Below are 27,261 nucleotides of genomic sequence, written 5' to 3' on the forward strand. Positions count from 1 at the left end.
AAAAAAAAAAAAAAAAAAAAGAAAAAAAGAGAGAAAAAAAACCCTCCCCCGACCATTCCCTACCGCAGCATAGCAAAGGTTTCAGATCAGAGAAAGTACATAAACACATCGTCACTTTTATTATGGAATTAGAATTATTTCTCTTAAAAATCTACATATTCTAACTGGACTGAGAGACTCAAAAATTTCATCGGACTAGAAGACTCAAAAAGTAAGTGAGAAATTGGAGAGTTTCCTACTCTGTACTTGACCTTCAAAGTGCAACTCTCTCAACAAGTATTTCAATATCAAGTGTCCGTTAAATTACTAGCAATATAAACTGTTAAATAAACTTAAGGTGATTCCTCAGGAAAAAAGTTATCGAACAATTTTGTTTAGACTTTCCTTAAATATTCCCTACCAATGTCTGTTTCGAAATTATACAATTAAAAACATAGTGTCCCCTGGCTTATTCAAGTGGAAAACTTGTGGAAAAATCCCGGATTTTTTAGACGACATCGACTCAAAGCGCTCCTGAAGTCGTTTGTGTAAGGTTAAAGTTTGCATCATCGCGTGACGGTCTTCTTGAACGCTTTTAGCTCTGTCTTATTTCCCCTGATGATTTTAATTTTTATTTCCCCAATTTAAAGGAGATAATTTTGTACACAAAATTTTGCAATAAAAAAAATATAGGTCACCGTTCTTGTTCAAGAGCTAAAGACCAGCGCACCTCTTTACTTGGTCTATTGATTGAAAAACAATACTGTATTCTCAGAATGCGTGCGCGCCTAATCGTCTGATTACGTGATTTTTAGACGCGGTACAGGATGCGCAGTGCAATACTGAGGAATCACCTTAAGTGCTTTAACACAAAATAAATAACGATAGTACATACTAGCGAGTCACATGTTGACCCTTTTTTAGAAAACAAAACAAATAGCCATACTGATATAAAGATGAATCTTTTCTACGCAAAAATGAAGCTAACAATAAAGCAAGAGTTCCATACAAACTCCAAAGGTGCTAAGGCACCGCTTCTACTTTTGCCGTTTGCTTTTCTACCCCACTACAAAGGCAATTTTAATTTGTCGCAAAAACGACTTAAATCATAAAGCTCCTTTAACGACAGGCACTCGTACGCTGTCCACATAAAAAGGCAGTTTTAAATTGCCCCACCACATACTCACTTCAACTGAGAAAACTGAATGCCTAAATTCATCTTGTAAAAGATCGCAACACAATATTCGTGCAACAGCTCAGCTACCAATTCACTAAATTCTGTTCTAAGTCCTCCAAATAAGGCATGATGTTCACCTCTCTCACTAAATATCGTTCCAAAATAGTTGAAAAAGTCATGTTTTTAGCAGCCTCTAAGTAACTTTTACGCTTTCCTCTTTCACGCCCCCACCCTTCACGTGAGAGTTCGCTAACTGGCTACATCTTTAACTACTGAGATTATTTTTTTAATTACATTAAGAAATATCTATCTATTCTTTATATTGACATCTACATTAATTATGAAATTACGCCACTTAGCTTGTACAAAACCTTAATAAATGTTGATCGAGAGCCAATTCCTAATCAACTGACGTTATCTTACTAAATTATATCATCTGACTAAGAAAAGTGATTTAATATACAACTTAAATTTTTATCTCCTCGAGGATCTTAAAGTCCGGCCAGAATGCATTTAACTTAAACTCGTTTTTCTGAAATTCTTTCAAAAGGCTAATGAAATCGTCAAAGTCCTTTGGACATTTTGAAATTCTTGTTGTCTTAAACATGATCTTTTCACCTATCATTGACGTTACTTGAACCGAAATAAACAACGATTTTCTCAAAAATTAAGTGCAAAATCCACGTTCTTTGCAATGGCACGGCAATGTTAAAAAGTTGAACTTTAAAATTAGTTTGGGCTTTTTACTGGCACTCCGTGGTAGACTTAAACTTCGTACATAATACTAGACTACTGTTGTGTAGTTGATGATGTCAGCCCCATTGTGGCCATTGAATTAAATCATCGACCGCATGATCATGTAAGTGTCACGAACTTCATTTGCTGCCGGACCAATACATTGTACCATTTTTACTCACAAGGAAAGAAGACTCGTTGAGCATAAGTAATCTGACTTCGACATAATGGGCACTCTTTACACATGGATGAACACTCCACACAACAAACCACATGGCCGCAGGGGCAGAAGGCAGTCGCAACCTCACTATCCATGCAGATCTGGCAGATTCTGGCGTCCTGTAGGTGTCGCACCATAACCTTGAGTTGATCTGGAGTCATGTTCTCCATGGACTCTCTCTCAACAAAGGCTCTCCGGCATTCACCCCTTGATGGTCCTGCTTCATCATATCTCTTGGTGCTGTAAAATCTCCGTTGAGAGAGAGGGGACTGGACTGGGCGGTACTCCGCTGACCCAGGAGATGAACGCAAACTTCCAGAGGTGGAACTTGCCATGTCAATCATGCGGCACGAATTGAGTTCACCCCATGCGTGACTGTAGGCTTGGCGACGCGTGCGCTGCACGTCGAACAGGAAAATCCTACCAAACTCATTACGCGGTACAAACATGGAAAACAGCCGACCAGCTAGAGTCCTTGTACACTGATCAATAACGGATCGTTTGACAGTGTTGCACTGGTAAAACGTATGGAACTCCGTAAAAGTCCGGAATAAAGCTACGGCATCGCTTTCGCACTTCATCTTGTAAGTGTCTCGCTGCGCCTGAGGTCCAGTTCCCCCGTGGACAACAGTAAATGAGCGATTGTTGTAGGATACAGTGGAGACATCTTCAAACGAAACCCTGCAACACATGTCAAACGACAAGCACAATTTTATTTAACATCTGTATCATTCACCGGCTTTACCAATTTCTCATATCTTCTTTGTGCCCCGAGAGACTTCGCCCTTAGGCCAAACCTTACTCACTTTACTACGCTAATCGTGTATATTGTTCAACATTTTCCATTGTTCCGTTTGTTCCCTTTTTCGTTAAAACGGTGAAGAATCCCACGAGTTTACAGTTTAACAATTGCACAGACAACATAGGATGTGAAAATGAATAATATAAATATTCATATATCAAGGAAAACTCGGGAACAGTTTTCCTAAACGTCACAAAACGCTAACGGACAACACCTGTTATAAGGGTTCTAAAATGCTTTCAACCCACACAGGAAGACGAACCTTTTCTAGTAGAAAAATATTCTAAGAACAACAAATAAGGAAAAACAATAAATTCCCATCTGTTTTTTTATTTCAAGAGTAGGTTCTTAGAGGCAAAAGACATGATATTTCGAGTCTTCGATTGCGGCATCAGAATTTAATATTTTAACGTGAGAAAAACCACATAATATTGCTTTGGAAAATCTTAAACAACAAAATAAAAGAAAAAACGGTAAAGAAAGATAATGGTCGAAGTAGAAGATTGAGACGATGACAATAAGAAACTAGAACACAATATGGAACACTTTTTCTTTTTTATTTCCCTAATCATGGACATTTGATGGTAAATCTGTAAAGCCATGGTCTATAACCATTGCACCTGTCGTCTTAAATTTATAATTTCTGCAGAACTATATTCATTTCGCAGCACAAATGCAACGAATCAAACGGGAGTCACCAATCTTTCCTCTTCCTGCCAATATCCAAAATTACATTCCCCCAAGTAACCGCGAGGCCCATTTCTACAAGTGCAAAAAAGTTAAAACCTTCTTGGCCATAGGACACGAAATAAAGCGAGTGCAACATGAACTGTTATATCTCGTCTACACTAATCCACTTAAATCTTCTGGATTGGTGGACTCGGGTCTCCTCTCTTTCCTGTTGTATTTAATATGTCTAATGTAAGTCTGGTAAACTTTAAACGAACCAAAACGGCTAAAAAGTTTTTAAAATATGGACCAACTCGGTATGTACCAAACCTTTCTGAAACGGGCTAAAAAGTTCAACACAGGCTTGTCATTTTGGTGCAAACGACGGAGGGAGCTTTTAGGAAACGATGACATCACATCCGTCAAAAGAGTAAAAACGGAAAATAGCGTTTTCTAATTTATTCGTTTTGGGTCACAAGAAGTTACTCTGATGGCGTTTCCGAGTCTAATCGGAGAACTATGGTCAGCAAAAATGAAGGTGAGGGGATTAAGACTGAACGTTTTAACTGGGCATTCGCACTTCAAAACGGGTCTTTTCACTAAGGGGTGCACCGGGCCTTGCTAAAAACGACAGATGACCAACAACAGAGACAAGATCACTCTTGGAAGACATTTGCAATCAGTGATCGCGAGGCGTGCCAGCCGCACACCAAAGTTTACAAATGAACGGATGTTGAGCAGCGAAGGGAGAGTTATAACAAAATACCGCGAGTGCGCGCAATGACAGCCATGCTACATCAAGCAGCTGTGTTGAAATATTATTATTATGAAGGCAAACAACGTTAGAGTGTGTCAAAACAATCGCTTGCGAAAATAGAACAAAATTTTATGTAAGTAAAATTGAAAAAAAAAGCGGTGATTAATAAAACTCTCAACGTTATTATTTACTTGCAGTTGATTTGACTAGTAGTTCGAAGGAGAAATTTTAATATCAGAGATGTAATCTGAGTCCGCTTCACTCATATTTATTTGCAGAAATTGCATCTGCTTGTATAACGACACAGTTACTACTGTGTGTCAACATCTTGTCGCAGTTGTTTTTTCTGAAGTCGAACTGTGCTATCGAATATCTGACATCCTGCTATTCTGTTCTGTTGAGAATTCTTTTCCTTGTTGTGTCGTCGTTGAAATTGTGTATTTTACTGAATGAGCTGCCGCAGAGAAGACAGAAACGCATTTAAATTAAATATATTGAAAGAGGAACAAATTTTTAGCGGACAATCTTGTGTTCTAAATTTCACAAAGCTATGTAAAAGTTGCTTTATTCAGAAAGCCTCAATACAAAAGAGGAAAAAGGGTAGAATATCCCCATTACTGAAAAAGTCCTGTTTGCGGTTTTGACTTGTGGAATAAATTATGCAAGAAAAGTAATATCCCTTCCCTGCACCGCCAGTCGGCAAGCGCGAAATAAACACTTGAACATTTCACTTATATTTCACAACATGACTTTGAATCTCTACTCTGGTAGGAAATCGAAATTGGACTCAATCATTACAGCCGCGAGATTTCGAAAAGTAAATCATGCCGAGAAACAGCCAGAAAAGATTCCGAAATATATTCATGTCTCGATTACTTTCGACGAATATGGAAGTAAATCCTCACTTGTTACGATAAAAATTCTGTTTAGGGAGAAGTAGAGGATATCTCCCTATTAAAATGGGGGAGATTTTGCATTTACTTTCAGCAAAGATAAAAAAAATAAATAAATAAAGCAAGTAATAATTTCAACCGAAAGGTTAATTTCTTCAACTTGAAGACATTAAAATTTTCCTGTGATAATTATCCGCAATCCCCAGAAAAATAATACGTGATAGGCAGTTAAGGGCAACATTAAAGCTGTTGTTAACAATACTTCTGCTCCGACTTGAAACTTATGACGCTTTTGTTAGAGGTTAGAATTAACTAAAAAAAGGCAAGTTATATCGAAACCAGTTTCGCACACATCCAAATCTTTGTTTCTATATCAAACGAATTCTACACAACAAAGAGAAAAGCTTACCTTTTTTCGAGAATTCTTCTCGTAACGTCTTTTCCTTGTTTCAGATCGAATTCATGGTTAATGCTGAAGACACGTATACCATCGTTTCCAACGTGAATTTCTACCTTCTTGAGCATTTTATCGTCGCTCAATCTTCCGTGAAATAACTCAATCCCGTAGCCGTGAATACTGCAAGCTATGTGCAAGAATTCAATTTTTGACTCGCTGACGGGAACGCCGACTAACTTGCTGTGTTCAATTGCTGCATCCTTTTGAAGGTTGGAGGTTTTGGCGTAGTCGTTATAAACAGAAATGGGAATATACGATGAATATTTTGCCACCCGCTCCTGGCTGAAATCTCCGCTCTCTATATGAGCAACCAAAGCGCATAATCGGGCAATAGTTTTCGTTTGAACGGAAGACAAATCTAACTTTCCTTCGTTTATAAAGTTCTTTAAAGTAAGATAATACTGGTGTCTGAAAGTGAAAGAAAATCATACTTCAGTTATAGCGATAAACAGACGAAAATGACAGAATACATATTTTTCCGATAAAATAATTACAGGACAAACACCATCCGAGGTAAGAGTATTTATTTCAGCACGGTTTATTCGACAGGTACCCAATGCAAAATATGCATCAAATTTTCACCAGGTTTCAGCTTACCGTGTAATTTCTTGCTGAAGTTCTTGTGGTTTGACGAAAAATTTTACCAAGAAATGCAGTCGATACGGTGGTTTCCCAGTGAGCTGCGATGACATAGAATTTCTCAAATTCAGCCAAAACTGTGTTCCTTTCGCGCCACCGAATTTCAAACCAAAATAGTCTCTTTCGACGAGTTTTAGCTTTTCGCAAACCTGCGAAGATTGAAAACAATAAAATAATTACCAGACTAGTGTAAGGAAAACGAATGATTAAAAAGAGAGCGAAAAATTCAACGCGTGTACAGGTGTCTTGGGAATATTCATGGGAGTTTGAGTCGCTGAGTTGTAATTCCTCACCTTCTCTAAACAATCTTGTCCTACTGCATTCTTCGGAAGGAATATTTCGTGAATTATCCCGTTTGGCTCCGAAATAAAACACCACATTTTCTTCCCTATGTCTTAACTTCCTTTAGAACGAGTATAAAGGTTGTGTCAGCCTCTGCGGCTCGTCTTTTTCTGAAGGTTTTATTCTGTCCATTCACCGGATATTCATCACAAAGAAAAGCGACAGAATAACAGCTGAACGAAAAGACTTTGTGTATTGAATGCGAGCCAATCAGAAGCGTAGAACCGCACAAGTCGCCTCATTTGCATAAATTAGCAAAATTGATTACATATAAATTATTGATATCGCGTTGTCATTGGATACATCAACCTTTTCCTTCTTGGCAAGTAAATGTGGACTATATTTTTCGTTTATTGCTCGCTGGAAGCTTTACCGTTTTGCTATTAGTTTGAAATTCCCATTTTAAGGAGGTCGTTGGCATCTTGTCGAATGTCAAAACATTGGTAGCGAAAAGACAACTTCCCTGGGCTACACCGGGCCACACAAGTATTCAGGAATATCATTTACCAGCTGTACTGTTTGACTACAACGTAGGCTTCATTTGCTATTTACAGCTAGCCTGGATATAAATAACAATCCATCTCTTTAATTATAGCGTGCGAATCACTTAAGCTTGTCTTTTTGTTTGTCTGTTTTTTTTTTTTTCACAGCACCTGTTGATTCAAGCTTGAGGATAAACTACACTTTGCTACAAGATCCCTTTTTCATACACGCAACTTAACGTGCATGACACGAGATCATTTGACTGGATTATCACCTAGAATTTCTTATGGTCATGCAAGCTTAGGAGCAAATAAAAATTTGAACGTTTCCTGTTAAAATTATTCCCAGTAGAAAAAAAATATATATTTTGTGGTTTTTTTTTGACACCCCGTGGACTGTTTCAAGAGACTAGATTCCGGTTCTCGTTGATAGTGGAATGCGTGAGTATTTTTTAGCGATTCGAAGATGTTGCTGTGTGCGATTATTTATCGCTGTGACAAGCATGAAAAAGGAGGTCGGCGCCATGCTGAATGCGTATGTCAATGAAAGGAGCACGAGCTAAAAAAAAAATGATCTCAAAAAATGGCCTCTACACCTCTGCACGTTGATTGAAAGAAACTTTTAAAACATTTTACTGGGATCGTGTCAAGCAGCCAGTTAACGTTTCTGATACTTTTCGAGTATTAGAGTAAAATCTTAAACTTGAGATCTGTTTTCGGATCGAAATAATGATAACTATTATTTGCTGCTATGGGCGAGACAGTTAAATTTTAATTCTATCCGACTTTGAGCTACGGGATAAATAATTAAGGACAAAACAGCGAAGTGCTTTGTGAGTAGGAATAATTAAAAAGTTTCATCAGCTAAGCTGAGCTTAATAAAAGTTATATCCATGCCCAAGGTTTGAAGTGGTATATACATTTTTTAAGGGATTCTTCAATCAACAAGTGTCCTAATCACTCAAGTGTTGAAATTTGCTTTTCATGTACAAAAATCGAAATCGGAAGCGTTTTTTTCTGTTTCTTTCATATTTCTCTTTGTTTCAGTCTGGCATTAAAAAGACAAAGGTTTTCCTTTCCTAAGGTGAACAAAAGCAGTCAACCACCTACAGGGATTTTCCAAGCATATTAGATTTTTGAATAGCCAGATAACGAGATACCTGTAAGGCGTCATCTTCATCGTTCATAGAACCCCTTTTTGTTTCTTTACCCTATTCAGTCTATTCAAGCTATCTCTGCTAAAAAAATAAAAATATTAACAATCCGTAGGGGTTACTAAAGCCATTTACATTTTGTTTAGATTTGGCACGGAGAGCATGATCTGAAGGATGTCACCACAATATACCAAAGGTATACACTGATACATTATCTACTGCAATGGAGACCGAAAATTGAAGCCAAAAGATTTGAACGTTAACATGGACGAAAAAAGTCGTACCAATTATTGAAAAAGCATCCTTTATAGAGTAATTTTATCGATTTCCATATCGCCAAATGTTGTTTTGGTCGACGAAATTTGATTTGACATTTAAACGGACTTGCAGACGCTGTCAGTAACACCGGCCACACCCCCTGGCATAATATAATTGGTAATTAAGTATGCTCTCAGATCGTAGAAATTTTCATCGTATTTTTTTAGCTTTACTCTGTCTGGTTGGGGAAGTTATTTTCCCTCTGATTAAACACAAGAGCTTAACGATGAGCTAATTTCACAACGTAGAGAGGGGATGAGGGAAGGTTGTTAAAAGAGGGAAAAAATGACAAAAAATTTAATTTATTTTTTAGATATTAAAATAGTATCAGGCTTATCATTTCCCCCTATGATAAATTTCCTTGAGTGACATCAAAGTGATGGTTTCCTTTGCTTAAACACAAGATTAATTATGGGATTCTAACTGAACTTTGCAAAGAAATTATGGTTAAAATCAGGAGCCCTGTTAGAATTCAAAATAATTTACCCGATGCGATGCAATTACAGTCATTTGAACTCGCTGCGTCTCCTCGGCGCACAGGTGCCCCAAGTTTGGTGAAAGTAATCACAACCTTTTAGTCTCAGCACTATGAAGGCCGGAAGATTTATTGATTCGAGGGCGGGGGCCCATGGGCTCCTGTTCGGGGGGGGGGGGTATTTCCAAAGTCCATTCCACTCTAATTATTTCTACTCTCTATTAGGCGCGCAAGGCTATCTGGGAAAAAACTATCATGGCGTACAGAGACGAGATCGACGATGGGTTTGATGCAGTTGTTTTTCTGGAGGAAAGGTAACCTTAGACTTGTTGGATACTTTAAAAATCAATTAGAAATAAGGAGAAACTTTTTAAACACTAGATGCTATGAAGAAGGTCATAAGAGAGGCTATCAGGATGGTCTTTTGAAGGGTATGGAAGAAGGACGAGAACTTGGTATGGTGAAAGGAAGCGAAGTTGGAGGCGAGGTGAGTTGAGTGTTGATTCAACCTACTTTGTTTTTATCAGAAATTTATTTTTAATTTGGTGGGAATCTTTTGACAGACGAGGGTTTTGTCTATCTGTTGAGGGGTTCCTGAGTCTTTCCAGTCTTTTATAAACTAGGTTCCAGTTTTTTTTTCCTCGTACGTTTTTTCTTCCCAAACCAGGGAATAGAAAGATTAATAGAAATATAAATCTTCCACGAGCTGCTTTTTGAAAAGTTATTCCATGAATTAAGAACATCCAATCAACAAATTGACATCTACGTATTGATTAACTAAATACTGTACTACTTTGAATAAGCGCCGGGACGCTTTTTTTTTTAAATTTCAGCTAGATGGGGGGCACTTATCGGAAGGGAGATGCTTAATCAAGAGGAGTCTATGCTATAAACTATTAACTTGTGCTGATTCTGCTATAGCTGACGCTTAAAAAGTTATAATAAAGTGGCAGTAAAAATAGGTTTTATTTGTATCCCTACTATCTAAGAAAGTGAGGGAGAAGGGGAGGGGGGGTATTTGTTTCAAGAGGGACACCTGTTTGATGTTATGGCCAAGGGGGTGGGTGCTTATTTGGAGGAGGGTGCTTATTTGGAGGAGGGTGCTTGTTAGAGCATCAACTCTTATTCAAGGAATTTACAGTATTCATTAAACCTCATCAAGACAAATCCTGTTATTTTTTGTTTTTGCTGTACCTTGAAAGATTGCTGAAGTTGAGTTGGCTTGTGAACTCATTCATTTACTGTAGTTTTGTTTAATTCATGTTAATTCAATGGCTATTGCTGAAAAGAAGATAACATTGAATACACAAATACAAAACTTAACAGATTTATGGGACTGACCAGTATGATCCCTTTCAGGTTGGATTCTATCTTGGATTTGTCTCTCTCTGGCTTGAAATTTTGAATGAAACTCCTGACCCAAAACAAAGGTATTGATTCACGTAATGGAAGCCTTTAAAAATAATTTTCCTTATTTATAAGAATTTACTGTTTAATGAATCAGTATATACCAAAGTCTTGAATATTCACTACACACAATTAACTACTTGGATGGGTTTGATTAATCAGGGTGGTCCTCTGATTTTAATTGTGAAAGAATTAATTTCAAACAGTTTAAACAGGGCATTACTGCATCTGTTTTGACAAGTTTGAAAACAGAATTGAACACTATCATTTCTTCTTTAACCCTTTAACTCCCATGAGTGACCAAGACAGAATTTCTCCTTACAATATCAATATAAAATCAAGCAGACAAGTGATGAGAGTAAAGAAAAATATCAATTTGGGGATTATAAGTTGATCCAATACCAAATTCTCTGAACTAACATCACCAAAACTGTATGGCAGACAGTAAGGAGAGTTACTAATGAGATTGTGGGAGTTAAGTACCATAGTAATATGAAACCCCACCATCTCAGCCTTCCAAGGAAAACGAAAAATGGTTTGAGTCAGGGGGGAGGGGGCCAGAGTTGAGGTAGCTGATAATACATGTCTGAAAAAATGGAGTAAAGGGAAATCGGATCTTGTTCTGGGTTCTACTGTACTTGGCAATTTTTTCTTGTGTGAAGTCATTTTGCATTTAACATTTATTACGGATACCAAACAGCCATTTTTTCTTTCTTTCTTTTTTAAGGCATATTAAGTTGTTAAAGACATTAAAGGAGATGATCTCTTCTCTCCCAATAAATGATGTCACCAGTGAGGAATTATTTGTTAACCTTGAAAAGATTCGGGCCAAGTATAAACAGGTAGGCACAAGGTTGTTAGAGACATTAAATGAGATGATCTCTTCTCTCCCAATAAATGATGTCACCAGTGAGGAATTATTTGTTAACCTTGAAAAGATTTGGGCCAAGTATAAACAGGTAGGCACAAGGTGGAGTTACACTGATGAGCTTATGTGCTTGGAAATTCTTAATATGAATGAAGATCATTTTTTCTTTCATCATTCTTCTAAAATATTAGTCATATGGTAAAACAAAAGGGGATTTTTGTCTTGTGCATGGTTTGTGTACACAGGAAAGGAAATGCACTCACAACATAGCTTACACTATCATGAAAAGTTGATGTACTGCATTTATTTAAGCAAGGCAAAGAGTCTATTATGTGACAAACGTGGCCTATAGTTTTTCCCTAACTGTATTTTTATCATATCAAAGCCAGACACTTCAAATTTTATGGAACTTCACTTGTTTCTGTACATTTTAGTCATTATTCTTTTTTAAGAAAACTGCAGGTTTATTTTGTGTTAATTGTGTTCAATTTTGTGTCAGCTTTGTTCACTGTTAGGTATTAGCACTGATTATAGTGGTGGTACGTCTGGAGCCTCCTTCTGAGATAAAGCTATTCATTAGTAAAGGCTACTGTGTTGGAACCAGAATTCATTTTCCTGAAAGGTAGATTTGTACAAAGTTCTTACAGTTCATTTCCCCATCTTATGAGTTCTGCTGAATGAAAAGTTTTAAAAAAAACAGAGCAGTGAATATTGCTTCCTGTGCAAAGCAACTGGTTCATTAGTTTGGTGGTTATTAGTAAGTTATTTTCACTTTTGAGCAGAAAGCGATGCCTCATTTATGCAATTTTGGTTAAAAAGCTGTGAGCTTTAGGCCAAAATATATGCTTTAATTTGTTGCTTTGGTTCATACTGAGACAAATTTAGTGCTGTAACTATCTTACACTTTGGTTCATTATTGCTCATGTCATTATACTTATATGATGTGCCGGTAGGAGGACAGATTTCAACTTTTTTTTTTTAAGAGTAGAACAGAGGTAATTCTTGTCATATAAGTTCACCAAGATGAACCTTGTTATAATTATGTTTGATTAAATAGTCCATCTGCTTTCTTTATTCCTTGACATCTTGTATCAAAACTTTTTTTGTAGGTTCCTGGCCCAATTTCACAAGAATGAAGACTAAACAGGAGCTTATTTGGGACTCTTACATTGACAAGGTGTAGGCAGTTGTGCTATTAGAAGGTTTTGGAATGTGGGCAGAAGATTGCACATTACATAACAGAAGCAGCCCACAATGAAGCATAGGGGCAAAGAATGAGCTGTTACCATGGTCTGGAAACAGGGCCTTAACTGTTTCTGTGATGTTAAGAGGCAATCATTTGTGTTCAAGCATTATTCATAGTGAATTTTTATCTTGCTCTTCTTTACAAAGTACATCTTTCTTAAATTTACACTAGTTGATCATTAGCTTGAACAGCAGTATTTTCACTTCCTTCAACGGAGGGGAGGGCCCTCCCCATCCCTTCCCCTCCTCAGCCCTTGACATGACTTTTGCCAAACATTTGCCTTGCTCTCACTTCTTCATTTGGCTCAAAGGAAATACTGTTGAGCAGAAAATCATTTTCAACAACTTTCTGAAAACAAGCAACATTCATATTATATACACCTGAGTAGTATTTCATGTAAAAGCTTAATAATCCAATCATTAAGCCATACTTACTGTTTGTGCTTGATAAATGGTGATCATTTAGTCTTGTAAACAACAGCTACTGCAAATTCTGGTGCCCATAGCCAGGTTATGTTAGATGCAAGGTGGAATATACCGTGCTATGGATATGGATAAGAAACAGCTTGGAATTTTGATTTTTAGTATTATCAGCAAGGAACCTACCTATTGTTGGAGATAAGTATGTTTTTAATATGACCACAAATGGTATTTTTAAAATATTATAAAAAATTCTTTTATTAAGGGCCATATGTGATGGCTGTCCTTGGTCTGCATGTTGTGGCCTTGAACCAGATATTTTCTCTCCCACTTAATCAATGAATGTGGTAGACAACTCTTCTCAATTTACAATAGAAATTACAATTTTTTGAAATGGGGGAAATTGCTGAGGGAAACGCATCAGATATTGTATTATTCCTTTACTACCCTATTTTACCACACTAGGACAAAGGAACACGCAAATATGCCACAGTATTACACTGCATCAGGTTTTTTTTGTTGGTCATAGAAAACACTTCAAGGGTTTGACTTGTGTTGTTTCCATCTTAGTCTGTCTTTTATGCAGGCCATATTTGATTAATACTATCACAGGTGTCCCAAGCTCAAATCTCAAGAAAAAGCAAATGATTAATTCATGAAAGCCTCATGCATTGTGTGACTCTGTTTTAAGTTACGATAGGAACCATTGAGAATTTGAACATGTTATAAGGAATAGTATGGGGAACAAAATATGGTCAATTTACAACAATAAATATTTCAGAATATGAACATTTTACATGTAAAATTGATAGAATTTACCCTCACCTTGAGTGTCAGTTTTGGTTTCTGGTGTTCTCTGCTGTATTAAGCTTGCTTTGCTATCACTGGTATTCAGAAATACCAGTGATGGCAAAGCAAGCTTAAAATGGCAGAGAACGTTGGAAACCACAATGGACACAAATGGTTTCACATATGATAAACACACAGACATTTTAGTCAATGCTTGTACTCTTCCTTACCCCTATGGAGCTCAGTAAAATACTATGCGACTTGAAAAATGTACAACAGCCTTACATAATGTAACGTTCAGACCATACATTTATTTTATGAATGTATTGTTTGTGTGCCCATTTAAATAAAGTGTTTATTTTAATATTAAATTGATTCATCAGAAAAAAAATTGACAGTGTTTAGAAAATAGCTGAATGTGAAACTATGTGTGCAGGGTTCAATAATAAAATACAAACTAAAAATTGCACTGATTATTTTTTCTTCTGTCTTGCTTGTCTGTTTTCAATGTCTCTAAAGAGAAGAGGTGGGGATGCAGGCTGCATCTCTACTTTGCCCTTCCTTCTGTTACAATCTCTTTTAATCTTAGGAGGCACCCATGGAATAGGATTGCAGTAACTAGGTGCTGGATATGAACCCCATTCATAATACCCTGTTAACATTCCTCCTGTGTAACCAAAACTGTTGTACACAGGTTTAGGTTTTTCTTTAACTGCTGCAATCCATTTGCTGTAAGCTTCTTCATTGTTCATTTTCCTAGTAACTTCTTGATCCTTTGTTATTCTTGCATGTTCTTCCTCCTTTATTTTTCTCTCATATTCTTTTGTCTTCTTCTCCTGGAGCCAATTGTTGAATTTGATTGCTGCTTTCTCTTGAGTAATACGGTTCATGTTTTCTTTTTTCTTCTCTTCAAGGCGTTCTTCTCTATGTTTTATTCTCCTCTCCTCTGTAAAAGACTTATTTTTGATTTCCAGCCATTCGACATATTTCTCACTTGCAACTCTCAAAAGTTCTTCCCTTTCTCTTTCCTTTTTCTCTTTTTCCTCTCGCGCCTTCTTCTTTTCAAGTCTTCTCGTCTTCATTTTTTCACGATCTTCTGCAGCCTTTTTAATTAGCCAGGTTTCCCACGGAGAAAGACAGTTTCCTTGGTTCTCAACTGTCTTTGAGATAGTTGTTTTGCTGTCTTTGGCATTTGATCTCGGAGCTGAGTTTGTGCATTTACTAGCGGATTTTTTCAATCCTGAAAATGATGAACTAGTCGGGGGAGTGTAGCTTCTTGATACTTTGGTCTTGCTCTTAGGAGTGCTGGTTGTTCCTCCAAATTCAAAGCTGTAGTCCTTTTCGTGGTCTGTTTCGTCGTCATCGCTCAAGGAACCCCCGGATAGCTCCGGTTCTTCAAATCGACCTGAATTGCCATACACTGGAGTTAGCAAAGACCGAGTCGACTCACCAAGGGAATCATCTGAGAATGTATCTCCCTCTAGTCCTTTATGCATTTTTCTTGGTTATCACTGTAATCTTTCCGTGTAGGTTTTGTACGCCCTAACAACAACGGTCATTAAGCCGCCATTTTGAAAAAAGTCGCGGGGAGACTAAGACGAGTGATTCGAAAGAGTTCAAATGGTGAAAGAGAAGGTGATGAAATGTACTTTGGACAACTTTGGAGCTGATTGAGAGGAACCTGCTGGTCAAGATGGTTATTCATTACTTTCTAGCAAGAGCTTCCTTCGCTGTTTTTTCGTGTCTGGTTATTGTAAGAAACGGTCTGAAGAAACAATCACTCGATTTCTCGGGTGCCTTCGCTGCTGTTATAGTTGGGTTTATATTGACTCTGAGCAACTTGTGTTTCTTCGCCTCCTGCATAACCTTTTTCCTAACGAGCTCTAAATTAACGAAGTTTAAATCGGACGTGAAGGAAAAAATCGAAGACGATTTCAAAAAAGGTTTGTCTTCATAATGCTAATTTTGTTTTAAAAAGCTAGTTCAGGATTGACCTGTATTGTGATCAATTCGATCCGACCTTAATGTATGTAAACAAAGACGATAAAGCACAAGTAAGCGAATCATTGATCTAGATATCCATGCAATTTAAGTTTTGCCATTCTGGAAAAACACAGTGCTGCATGATCTACTTCATCTTTAAGAGGTAGAACTAGAGATAGAAGTTATTTGTAGCAAAATGCCACAGAACTTTAAAATTGGTACCTGTTCCACATGGCATCATGTAAGGAGGAAGTGGCTAATTAAACCATTAAAAAAACTACAATGCATGTTTTGCGTGCAGTTCCCACCATTGTGATGTTATCTGTTGATATGAATAATCCTGAGTATTAATTGATCTTTTAAAATGGTTGAACGCTATGACCCAATCGAGAGAGAAGCAAATCTTCAGTGTGATTGTTGTCAAAATTTCTTCGGAAGCATGTTTCTTACGATTGAGGTAACTTACTAGATTGTTTTCTACTCTGTCAATTTAATTCAGTTTTATCCATTTTGTTTTATAGGAGGCCAAAGAAATTGGATTCAAGTCTTTTGTAATGGTGGCATCCCAACATTACTGGCTCTATTCTACATGATCGATGTTGGTATTGGCGAACATGCGATTGATTATGCAAAGGATTTTACTGCATCAGTGCTTTCGGTTTCTGTGCTTGGATCATTCGCTTGTAGCTGTGGTGACACGTGGGCCTCAGAAATAGGAACAGTGATGAGTTCACACGTTCCTTTGCTCATAACAACATTTTCAAAGGTCCCTGTTGGTACAAATGGAGGAGTCACAATAACAGGAACCATAGCAAGCATCCTTGGAGGCACAGTGATTGGGATTGCCTACTATATAACTTTACTGACGTTATTGACTATCCGTAGAATTATAGCTGTTCCGCCTCAATGGCCAATTATTTTGATTGGTTGTTTAGGAGGCTTTTTGGGATCAGCATTTGACTCTATACTAGGAGCCACTCTTCAGTACTCAGGGTATTGTTCAGTGAAGAAATGTGTGGTTCACAAGCCATCCCCAACAGTTAAACACATATCTGGACGAGCCATCCTGGACAATCATGCTGTTAACTTTGTATCTAGTCTTCTGATAAGTGTTGTAATGCCTGTAATAGGATACTTTCTATGGAGAGGGTTGATGTAAATAACAGAATCAAATCAGTGCTGAGTGGCATACAGGGTCCTAATCTAGTGAGATATTATCATCACTATTCTTATTTAAAGTTTGGGTCATTAATTAACCCTCTACACCCTAACATCAATATGCATATTTTCCACAACTGTTCTCTATACATTTCCTAAGGTGCTGATAAGGAGAATTTTATAAACAATCAAGAACTTTATTATTTGGTGATCATTTCCCTAATTCTGCTGACCTTAAAGTGTGATTCAGGGGTGACAGAGTGGGGAGAAATTAGATGTTAGTCACTTAGTCTTAGGGATCAAAAGGTGAAAGCACAAAATCGTTATGCAGAAAGTCATACATGAAGATACAGGAACGTGCTCATTTTCCTCTAAGCCATGGAGTGTAAGACTTCAACAATTATCCAAATGGCAATTTCAAATAGCATATTGCCTCAAATAAGTGCCCTCGTTCTAATAAGTGCCCCCTCTACAAAACTGCCCACCCCTTAGGCCATAATATGAAACAACTGCCCCTCAGATAGCCACCCCTCCACCCCCACTATCTTAGATAGTAGAGATACAAGGAAAACCTGTTTCTATTGCCACCTTACTAATAACTTTGAAAGCTTCAACTACAGCAGCATCAATACAAGGTAATAGTTTCATGAGCCTTCCCCCCTTAAATAAGCACCCTCCTTCCAATATGTACACCTCCTTATAGCTGAAATTTGAAACAAGCACAGATGACATAGGTGCTTATCTATATAGCATCCCTTTCAGCTTAGCTAGTGTTATATCTCATTCAGGTCCCATTTTTAGAGATGTGAAGGACTCCATAAGAGCTAGGTGTTGAATACTTTTTCCTTTCATATGAAATTTCCAAAAGAAAGGCCCCTGTGTGGACTTGTGCTTTATACTCATATCTTAGAGGAGTAATTCCAATAAGAGCACACAGTGATTATGGTGTGACATGGTGAAGGGATGATACTGTCAAAATTGAAGACTTTGACATTTTATTTCATCCATAGACATTATCATCTGGTGGTAAACTCTGTGGTTGGGTTGTAATAATAATAATAATTTATAGACTTGTATTGTGCAATTATCAATATAAGAATTTTCAATTGCACATTACAATTAAATGTTAAAAATTCAACCCCTACATAGATACTAAAAACTAAAAATTAATAAATAAATAAATAAAAATAAAAAAAATTGTAAAAAATTAAATAAATAAATAAAAATGATCACTAAGAAAATGTAAAAATATGAAATTAGATACAAAGAATTAAAAAGCTTTGGCAAATAAAAAAGTCTTAATGGCTCCTTAAACTTGTTTGAGGATTGGGTGTTTCTAATAGAGCCCAGAGGATCGTTCCACAATTTAGGGGCAGTGGCATGGAAAGATCAATTGCTGAGTGTGGTGAGTGTTTTACCCCTGCAAGGAGCAAGGAGTAAGCTGTCATTGGAATGGAAATCATATCTTCTGGTGTCTATAACAGAAATCAGCTCACTTATGTAGGCCGGGGCAAGACCATGTATTGCTTTAAGATTAATTAAGATAATTTTAAAAACTATGTGATATTTTACAGGCAGCCAGTGTAATGATCTGAGCAGAGGTGTGATATGACAAAATCTGCTCTCCTGGAATATAAGGTGTGCAGCTGCATTCTGGACTCTCTGTAATTTGTGAAGATGGCACTCAGGAACTCCAAATAGGAGGCTCTTACAATAGTCCAAGCGGCTAGATATAAAGGCATGAATAAGTGTCTCCGTGCATTCCTTTGTTAAATATTTTCTAATGTGTTCTTGGATAAGATGGTTTACTCTTGCAGTACCTCTCCCCATCCCAGAGTGATAATGGGTATCTGAAAAATACTAACTTAAAGGAAAATAGGCAAAATATCTGGTTTAGGAGGAAAGGGAAATCCACCAAAAAAAATTGACAATATTCTCAGTTGTGTTAAGTTTAAGGAACCAGGATTGGCTGTGGCAGTCATTGGGCTCTTATCCTTACTGGTTTTTTACATTAAATAATCATCACTTTAAAAGCATTCTTTCTCTAGTGTCTATTGATTTAATTTTTTTTATTATAAGTAATGAAATTATCCTCTGGTTAGGGACAGTTACCCAAGATAACTCATATTTATTTATTGCATATCAGCAACAAGAACAGTAACTCTAGCACTATTTAATATTTTGTGGTATTCTTAGTTTAAAGATGATCAACCATCCATGATTGTTGTAGGTGAATATCCCAATGAAAACATTTTGAATAATTCAGTTGGTGTGAACATTTGAACATTTTAAGGAAAGTTTTAAATTTGTGGTAATGTAACAAGGAATTGACTATAGACTAAATTTTAAATAATCCAAAGGTTCTTGCAACTCATTGAGGTAAAAGATTGAAAATAATTTAAATGGAGTGTTTTAAAGGTCTTTTATCTCCCAAGAAAGTCCCTTCTGATGCAGACAACAATGTTTTCATTACATGCTGCATAAGTAATTGAAAACCAAACAATTGAAATGGAGCTTCACACTTTTAATTCGATTCATCGTCAGTTAGCTCTGAAACTCCCAGAAGTGTTTAACATGTCACTTCTCCCAATAATATCCATCCCAGATGTACATGAACTGTGAATATTGACACCCAACTTAACACAGCTGTAGAAGTTAACACACAAATACAAAGAAATCATACTGAAGACAAGTACAAAGCAAGGCTTTATTTAGTAATTACAGCAATAACTTTTCCAGCTTTGAGCTCCTCAAACTAATCTTACTTTTTTTTTTATTAGTATAAGCAAGAAAGGAGTGAAAAAATAAAAATAAATTGCATGAAAAAAAGACGTGATTCTGAACCTTACATAGTTGCAAGTTACAAAACAATTCATAGAAAAAATTGTACCCCTGAATTGCACACTGAAAATTAAAATTGATAATCTAAAACTTCAATTTGTTTTGGGTTGAAAATCATAATTTAAGAATAATAAGCTTTACAACTGATGCTGATTTTGCTTTCGATTTCTGCTTTGTTTGCAATGGAAGTCTCCACACCAGATAACCACAAAATCTGCTCAATTTGTGAGTTCAGAAATTTCAGAAAAGTGCAAAACAGATATGAATGAGGCCCTAAATTTAAATTTCTTTTCAACTGATACTCACACTAGTGTGCAAATATAATTAACTCAAGACAGTAACATTTACATTTTGATCAAGAGTTTCAATAAATAATTCATATTTCATTCAATCATGAGATCATGCAAAAGCACCAAGATTGTCAACAGTCTGTTCTTTCAACAAAAGCCCTGGCAGTGATTTCAGAAATCATCAACATCTTTGATATCATTTGAATTTAGCACTGTCCGGCAGGTTTCTTTCAAGAAATGGTGAAGAGTAAAAACTCAGGGAAAATACTGAAAGCCTGAACAGGACTAGGTCACTTACACAATTTTGGGTAGTTTCAGCCCAAAAAACTGGGCCAGAAACAATTTCTTATGTTATTAAGCTTTTTGTTCTTTATTTTGGAATGATGTTGTTGTTACCAAAATAAGAAATTTTTTCCTTGCTCTCTATTGTACTAAAATTTGGTGAAAATTCTGTTAAGTGAGCACATGGTTAAGATTGTTTTGGACATTCAATCAGAAATCAGACAATAAACACTTATTTTCAGTTCAGCCTTAAGTGATCAAAGAAACACTTTGATTATTTCAACTGTTAGTTTGAACTTTCAAGATCATTTTGGGAACATTACCAAGAACATTATAGCCTACATGTAGCCCACTTGAAATGGAAACCAACTAAGATTAATTTACTACTCTCAATTATCGATGCAAACAGTCACAAGTTTGTGGTCTAGCAGGACTCAGCTGTCAATGGCAACTATTGTCTTAAAGCAACATGTATAACTTTTCTTTTATGGAAATGAGCTAAGCAACCCAGGTTTCTACAACAAGAGCCTGTAGAAACCAAGTGACGCTTCTAAGGGTTCAGCTTTGAGCTACTAATTGAGAATGCAAATACTATTTACACAAAAGTAAGGGCAGAGATTGTCATTTGGCTTGGCCTATTTACAATGCATGGGAGGTAAAAAGCAAAGGAGAAGGTAAGTTAGAATTAATTCCTATAAGGATCTGAGTTTTCTGAGTGTATTCCTTTGCAATTCAGCCATTCAAGATTATGCTGATGATCCCAAGAAGCTGTTATCAAATAAAATCCTGTTTTTATAGAACTCAATACATGATTTCTTTTTTTGTTCCTCTTGCTTCCTTACAACAATGTCATTATTGTGGAGAGGCCTATTAAACTCAGTTACCTTGACAAAAATCAAGCTACCTTGGATTACCAGTAATTACCAAACTATGCATCGAATCAAAGCTAAAAGAAAGGTCTCAGCCCCCTCCCACACCCCCTTTTAATTTTGGATATCACTTCAATATAAACATGTCTCAAAAAATTGTTTGTTATTACGCGAGGAGGGTGTGGGATACAATAGAATCCACAAATATCAAAATTTTCTATCCCTGTGATCAAAGTTTTTTCTCACAATTATTATCTCCACAGTTAGTATTATTATCAATACAAAGGACATTGAAGAACATTGATAACAGTTTCACAGAACATCTTTCCAAAAAGTCGTATTTCATGAACCAAATAACATTACAACTTGAAGCAACTTACAAAAACTTCAGTCAAAGATTTCTCATCATCCCACATCTTATGAGCTAACAGATGACATTTCAACAGTCTATTAAGCCCCCAAAACCAATCACCACCCATGTCATCAGTATCGATCTCCAGTTTCTGGAGCAAGTAAAGCAATGAGTAAAAAGGAACTGAAACACATGTCTCAGCTACAATGACAAGATTGGATTGCTTTGTCACTGCTCTGTTGACAACTTTCTGAGATTTCAGACTGACTGAAAAAAAGTCATTCAATAAAGAAACAATATTCTTAGTAGCAGGAAGTTTAGCAGGCAATTACATTTTCATCCTCTCCTTTTGAAATTGCACTTTGATGTCCCTAAGGATGCTAAAATACAAGTAAATGTGGCTAAGGACATGTACAGCTGTGAAGGATGCTTCTTATTGCTTCCATCTTCACAGCTGAATCATCCACAGAGGTTTGTGAAACTTCTAAGTCCACCTTTCTTTATATGAAAATCACATAAATAGAAAACTGTTGGAAAATCTTGACTCCCTTATAACCAGACTATTCCAGATGTTAAACCATTGTTTAAAGTGAAAATTAAGAGACAAATTATTTGGCATAATTTTAGAAATAAAAATAATATCATTATTATTTAGAAATTACATCATGTTTTCCGAGTGGCCAAGAAAACAGCCATGGTTCCTAACAAAAGCACAATACCAACTGTGTACCAGCTGGGTTCTGACAGGCGAAAATCCATCACAGCTCTCTGCAAAAAGGAAAATGCAAGATTACACAAAGTTCATTCTGACCTAAAACAAACACTTTCTCTGTACAATCAATAACAAAATCTGGTGCAATTTACATTTGGTTGCTGTTATAGGAAAATGTTATTCCCATGTCATGACCATAGGACCATGAACAATTTGAATTCCAGGAGGATCCAATCCTGAAACCTTCATAATTAGAAACCATGGTAATGGCCTTGCTGACCTTAACGTATCCACAGCTCAGTAATAGAGCACTGGTGCAAAGAATCCAAAGATTTGAGGTTCAATTTCCTCATGGATAATTTTTTTCTTTGTCAGCACTCACAACAAGACAAAACATCTCTCTCTACTGAGACCTTCTTATTTCCCAGTCTGATGCTCTGTTGCTGCACTACAGAAAACTTGTTTGTAAGCAAACATTATTTATAGTAGGTGACTTCTACGGGACTCAGATTTTTTTGTCTCCCACTTCTAGTAAGCAATTAACACCTTCCTCAAAAACTTTCCGCATTTTTCCCTAGTTATTATTTCCAAGTCATTCCATTGATGCAACACATATTGCTGATGCAATATTTCTATAGAAACAATATTTTCAAGAAGCTTTCATTTTAACCCCTTTCCATCAAAAGTCACCCTACACAAACATTAGTAACTTTCTTTTAACCTGATACCTGATATAATTTCCTTGAAATGGATGTACTAAGTTTCAAATCGGCGCATTAATGAGCACTTTCTGAGCTGTCAAAATTTCGCTTAAAGTCAATGCCGGTCACTAAAAGACGCATCAAAAAGAAAATCGAAAAAAATAATCGAAAAATCTGATTCATCTGCACACACAATGAAACAAGTTTACACACTGATCAATGAAGTACACAACAAATTATTATCAAACGACTACACGCATGTTAGCGTGCATTTACACCCTAACAATCGATCGACAAGAGTCTTATTTAAACAAGCAGATTAAGAAATAACAAGGAATTACGGATATTTCTAAACGAACTCAATCCATTGAGAAATAAACAATGAAGGGGATATCGAGCAGAGAGAAGGGTGAGATTATTCTAGAATTTTTACCAAAAGTCATTAGTTAGCTCCATACATCCCTCAATATCGAGTAACCGACATTTTACAGTGAATCTAACAATCAATCTTACCCATCCTCCATGCTGAGCAATCCAGCGAGCGATCCGCTCTTTGAAGATAAAATCCACCACAAATCGTATGATTCTACGTAGAAAACTACCACTAAAACCTCTGCGTATGACAGTCACGGCAATTTCGTAGCCAAAGCAAAGAAGAGCAACCACTCTTCCCCAGTTTATACCTGTACGAAACAACCTCCGAGCGACTGCGGCAAATGTCTCGTAGGCCGTTGCTGGCGTTAGGCTTAATGAGTCTATCATATCCTTGAATTGATCTTTGTATTTAGCATCTATTTCATCGCCTATCTCTCCGAGGCGTCTACCGATAACTGGTACATGCTGTGAAAATGGATGGATGTCATTGCAAGAACGCAATTCTTCCAGCGCGTCTGGACGTGCGCTGGCCGAAGGACTGTCCATTTCACCATGCTCTTCTCCTCTTTGTGTCTCATCCTGATAGCGTTGGAACATAAAATGTCTGAAAATCCCTTCAGTATCTTGGAATACAGTTCTTTCGTCCTCGTTAGGCGGAATATCCTGATTATTTTCACCAGAGTCTCCTCCACCTGAAGCCATTTTTCCCACACTACCAAATCTCGACGCTTTTGAACTGACTGTACAGTACGCCAGCGGAAACTGCCAAACGTCCCGTTGACGATCCCGCTGTCCGGGACGAGCAAACAAGAGAGATTGGCGCGGTTTCGGCCACCCATGTAATGAAAATAGACATAAGTGACCTTCGCGTGAAATTCGCGTGCAATTCGCATTTTCATTATTCAATCTAAACTTATATAGGTAGTTGACGCAAGAGTGTAGCCGTGACGCTCTCTTCTATAAAAAAATCTAAGTAACGCAAAACAAGAACAAAGACAAAAAAGGACCAAAACAAACAAACAAACAAATAAATAAACAAACACGTGAAAAATGTAACTTTCCGCTTCATTGTTCTTTAAAACCAAAATGAAGGCAATTACAGTTCTTGAACCTTTTTTTATCCTTTATCAGCGACATTCTTGCTGGAAAAATTGACCATCAATCTACGAGATACATACCCTAATGCGGCGATCTGATCGGTGCGAGCAACATAACACTCTACACACTAACATAGTTATTTTTTTACATAAAAAAATAATAAATATTAAAAAAGGTGAGGCGGCCTCTGTTTTTCCCTAAACTTCGGAAAAAACTGCCTTCCCATTCGTCAGTTATTGTACCAAAAGTTTTTCCCTGAGGGCTAAATCTAGTTCACTAATAAGAATGCCTCTCTCCCTTGAGCGTTACAGCGTAACTTTGGGAAAAACTTGGTCTCTCGTTTTCCGTAAACTGAGAGTAGAGTATGCCAATAAGCCTCTCGTGTTCCCTAAACTCGGAGAAATCTCCCCCCCCCCCCCCTTACCGTTCCTTTTTGGCAGCATCAAAAACGTCATCACTTCCCGTGAAGGGTAGTAAGTCCTATAACATCTGTTTGGAACTAAGTCCTACTCCTCCTCTCCCCCCACGCTTAGGTTAGCTTGTTGTTTCAATTTTGTTTAAAAAAAAAAAAAACCTCGCTAAGCGCTGAGAAGCACGGAATATCATGAGAAGTTGGTCAAAAATTTTGTATACGTGACTATGCATAGCTTTGCTCTTAGTCATAGCTTGTGTGACAATTGTTTCTTTGTTAGAATTTGGTTGAAAGATGCGATTAGATAACTATAAAAATATTTCTCTCTTCTCTAGGAACGAGGGAACTGTGCTTCCTTTCCTATCTCGTATTTTTCACATCAACTCTTTTGAGGATGTTGTATTTTAACCTTAAATGTATCGAAGTGTGGGCGACTATTTATTTTAAATTGTGACGTTTGGCAAATGACACACTTTATTTTTCGAATACCGTTGTTCAATTTCGCCACCTGCTCGGCCAAACATGACACAATGGTCAAACCGTTAGCAACTGTTTGCTGTTCACTCGTTATCTGCTGTGATGTTCATTGGTTTAATATCATTACACGGCTGGGAGCGACAACCGAGGAAGTCCGTTGTTTTTTTTATTTCGTTTTGAAAAGACTGCATTGAGCTTGAAGCATTCTTGGTTGTTCTTTGCTCTCGATTTAATGAAAGGCGTAATCATGCCGGAGACAGTCATGAAAGTACTCGTGGGTTTTTGGTTCGAAACAAAGAGCTGAAAATTTGCCTGCTGTGCGTTTTTTCGGTTCTGTATAGTCCTGGGGGTTTGGCATAGTTATCATAAATTTATGATGCTTCAAGTTTTCACCATGGCTACGACTGGTTTTATCACAAGAAGTTACTTCTCGGACATTATCACGTGTGCGGTGTAAAGATACAGTGCGGAAAACTGTCGCACGCGACTGTCTACCACTGAGCCGTTTTAACAGCAGGAATGTCAGCGTCAAAAAACAAGTTCGCTTTACTGAAGTAGCAGAGGTAAGGTTTTCCCTCATTAGACGAACTTTACATACACAAAAGTTGGAAACACCAAATGGTAACAAGAAAAGAAGAAAAAGAAAAAGACTAAAGCTGCAAGTGCTAAAAGCTGAGAGATCAAAAGCTACCAAAGAGACCTGAAGGAAACCAGGCACGGAATATTGAAAGACAACGACCGAAAAGCAAGCCCGGATTATACTCCGTATGAGAATCGGCCAAAGACTAGCCCGTACACCGAGGCGACACTCTTTCCAAGCTGAAAAATTGGAGGGACAAATACACCAAAGAAAAGGAGAAGAAAGCGACAATCCAGGGAAGAATTGCAACTAAGCTAAGAAAAAGATCCATTAGCGCGGATAAACAACACAGTCGACTGATTAAAATGACTACCGACTGGAAAGAATGAAACTAGCTAAGATGAACTCCGCGCTGAAATAGCACGAGAAGCTGTGGAGCAAGATGAAAAAAAATTTGCGTCCCGCATCAGAGCCAAGAATTCGACTATCCCCCGATATCTGCCACTTCAGACGATTGGATGAGGCACACAGAGTGGAAAGTGAGGCCTCATTGTCTGACTTTGGAACAGAAGGAGAGAGAGATTATTCCCGTCCCACCCTCCTGTTTTAAAGCGAAATCTGCACTTCAACTAAGCTCCAGGGATAAGGAAATCGTAGCGAATAAGCTCGCTCATAAGTATGACATGACTCGTGATTGAGAAATACTAGTCACGAACACATGATATCACGCTCGTACAGTTTCTTCTCGTACTTCCATAGATACCTCCATTACAAGCGGAGCAAACCCAAGCCACAAGAAAACTAACAAGTTTTCAATCGCCTGTTTTACGATGATAAAATTGGAGTTATGGTTTCAGTAAACAAGTCATACCCAAAAAAAGTTGTCTTAAGTGCGTGAAATTTTGGTTACATGGTTGTAACTTCAACTCAGCACATCTTCGCTTACTTCATGCACGACACTCTTTTGTTTTCTTACAATGATTCATTTCAAATTACTGACAGGTGTTAAATGTAATATTATTGGAAATTTGAAACTTTAAACTGAATTTTTTTTTATGTGCCAAATTTCTATCTCATGTTGCAATTCGTCGCAATCAAGATCTTTGGAATCTATTCTTTCTTCCGCGAAAGCTGAGAAGCCACGCGTTTAAATTATCCGTAAGAAGATGGGTCAGGAACGAAGTTACGGTCAATCCCCACCCTTGTACCTAGGCAACTTTCTGGTCTTGACAATTACTGATCCCTTTGGTTCCTTAGCAAGTTGTTTGCGAAATTCGAATACTCAATTTTAATGCTGTTTCAA

General features: G+C 37.2%; 5 protein-coding genes and 1 non-coding gene across 6 annotated transcripts; 3 read left to right on the plus strand and 3 right to left on the minus strand.

Annotated features, from left to right (window-relative positions):
- Nucleotides 1-112: 112 nt before the first annotated feature.
- On the minus strand, nt 113-6,822 carry LOC131788255 (E3 ubiquitin-protein ligase MYLIP). The gene is made up of 4 exons (XM_059105348.2): nt 6,622-6,822; nt 6,287-6,477; nt 5,642-6,097; nt 113-2,792 (listed from the first exon to the last, which is right to left on the minus strand). The coding sequence occupies exons 1-4, from the start codon at nt 6,706-6,708 to the stop codon at nt 2,066-2,068; spliced, it is 1,461 nt and encodes a 486-aa protein (XP_058961331.2). The 5' UTR covers nt 6,709-6,822; the 3' UTR covers nt 113-2,065.
- A 2,526-nt stretch (nt 6,823-9,348) lies between these two features.
- LOC131788246 (protein LTO1 homolog) lies at nt 9,349-13,854 on the plus strand. Its single transcript, XM_059105339.2, has 6 exons — nt 9,349-9,413; nt 9,481-9,586; nt 10,459-10,529; nt 11,234-11,348; nt 11,874-11,996; nt 12,484-13,854. Exons 1-5 carry the CDS (start codon nt 9,355-9,357, stop codon nt 11,934-11,936), a joined length of 414 nt encoding a protein of 137 aa, XP_058961322.2. The 5' UTR covers nt 9,349-9,354; the 3' UTR covers nt 11,937-11,996; nt 12,484-13,854.
- A 430-nt stretch (nt 13,855-14,284) lies between these two features.
- On the minus strand, nt 14,285-15,403 carry LOC131788245 (coiled-coil domain-containing protein 34-like). The gene has a single exon (XM_059105338.2). The coding sequence runs from the start codon at nt 15,322-15,324 to the stop codon at nt 14,302-14,304; it is 1,023 nt and encodes a 340-aa protein (XP_058961321.2). The 5' UTR covers nt 15,325-15,403; the 3' UTR covers nt 14,285-14,301.
- A 40-nt stretch (nt 15,404-15,443) lies between these two features.
- On the plus strand, nt 15,444-19,092 carry LOC131788214 (transmembrane protein 19). Its single transcript, XM_059105294.2, has 2 exons — nt 15,444-15,771; nt 16,333-19,092. Exons 1-2 carry the CDS (start codon nt 15,522-15,524, stop codon nt 16,968-16,970), a joined length of 888 nt encoding a protein of 295 aa, XP_058961277.1. The 5' UTR covers nt 15,444-15,521; the 3' UTR covers nt 16,971-19,092.
- Nucleotides 19,093-19,662: 570 nt separating this feature from the next.
- LOC131788253 (bcl-2 homologous antagonist/killer-like) lies at nt 19,663-24,111 on the minus strand. Its single transcript, XM_059105347.2, has 2 exons — nt 23,530-24,111; nt 19,663-22,371 (listed from the first exon to the last, which is right to left on the minus strand). Exons 1-2 carry the CDS (start codon nt 24,091-24,093, stop codon nt 22,267-22,269), a joined length of 669 nt encoding a protein of 222 aa, XP_058961330.1. The 5' UTR covers nt 24,094-24,111; the 3' UTR covers nt 19,663-22,266.
- A 1,514-nt stretch (nt 24,112-25,625) lies between these two features.
- LOC131788229 (uncharacterized) lies at nt 25,626-26,856 on the plus strand. The gene is made up of 2 exons (XR_010716736.1): nt 25,626-25,652; nt 25,765-26,856. It is a non-coding gene; the product is annotated as an uncharacterized protein (transcript).
- Nucleotides 26,857-27,261: the final 405 nt, after the last annotated feature.

The sequence above is a fragment of the Pocillopora verrucosa genome, chromosome 1 (assembly GCF_036669915.1).
Source record: "Pocillopora verrucosa isolate sample1 chromosome 1, ASM3666991v2, whole genome shotgun sequence".
Taxonomy (NCBI): Eukaryota; Metazoa; Cnidaria; class Anthozoa; order Scleractinia; family Pocilloporidae; genus Pocillopora; species Pocillopora verrucosa.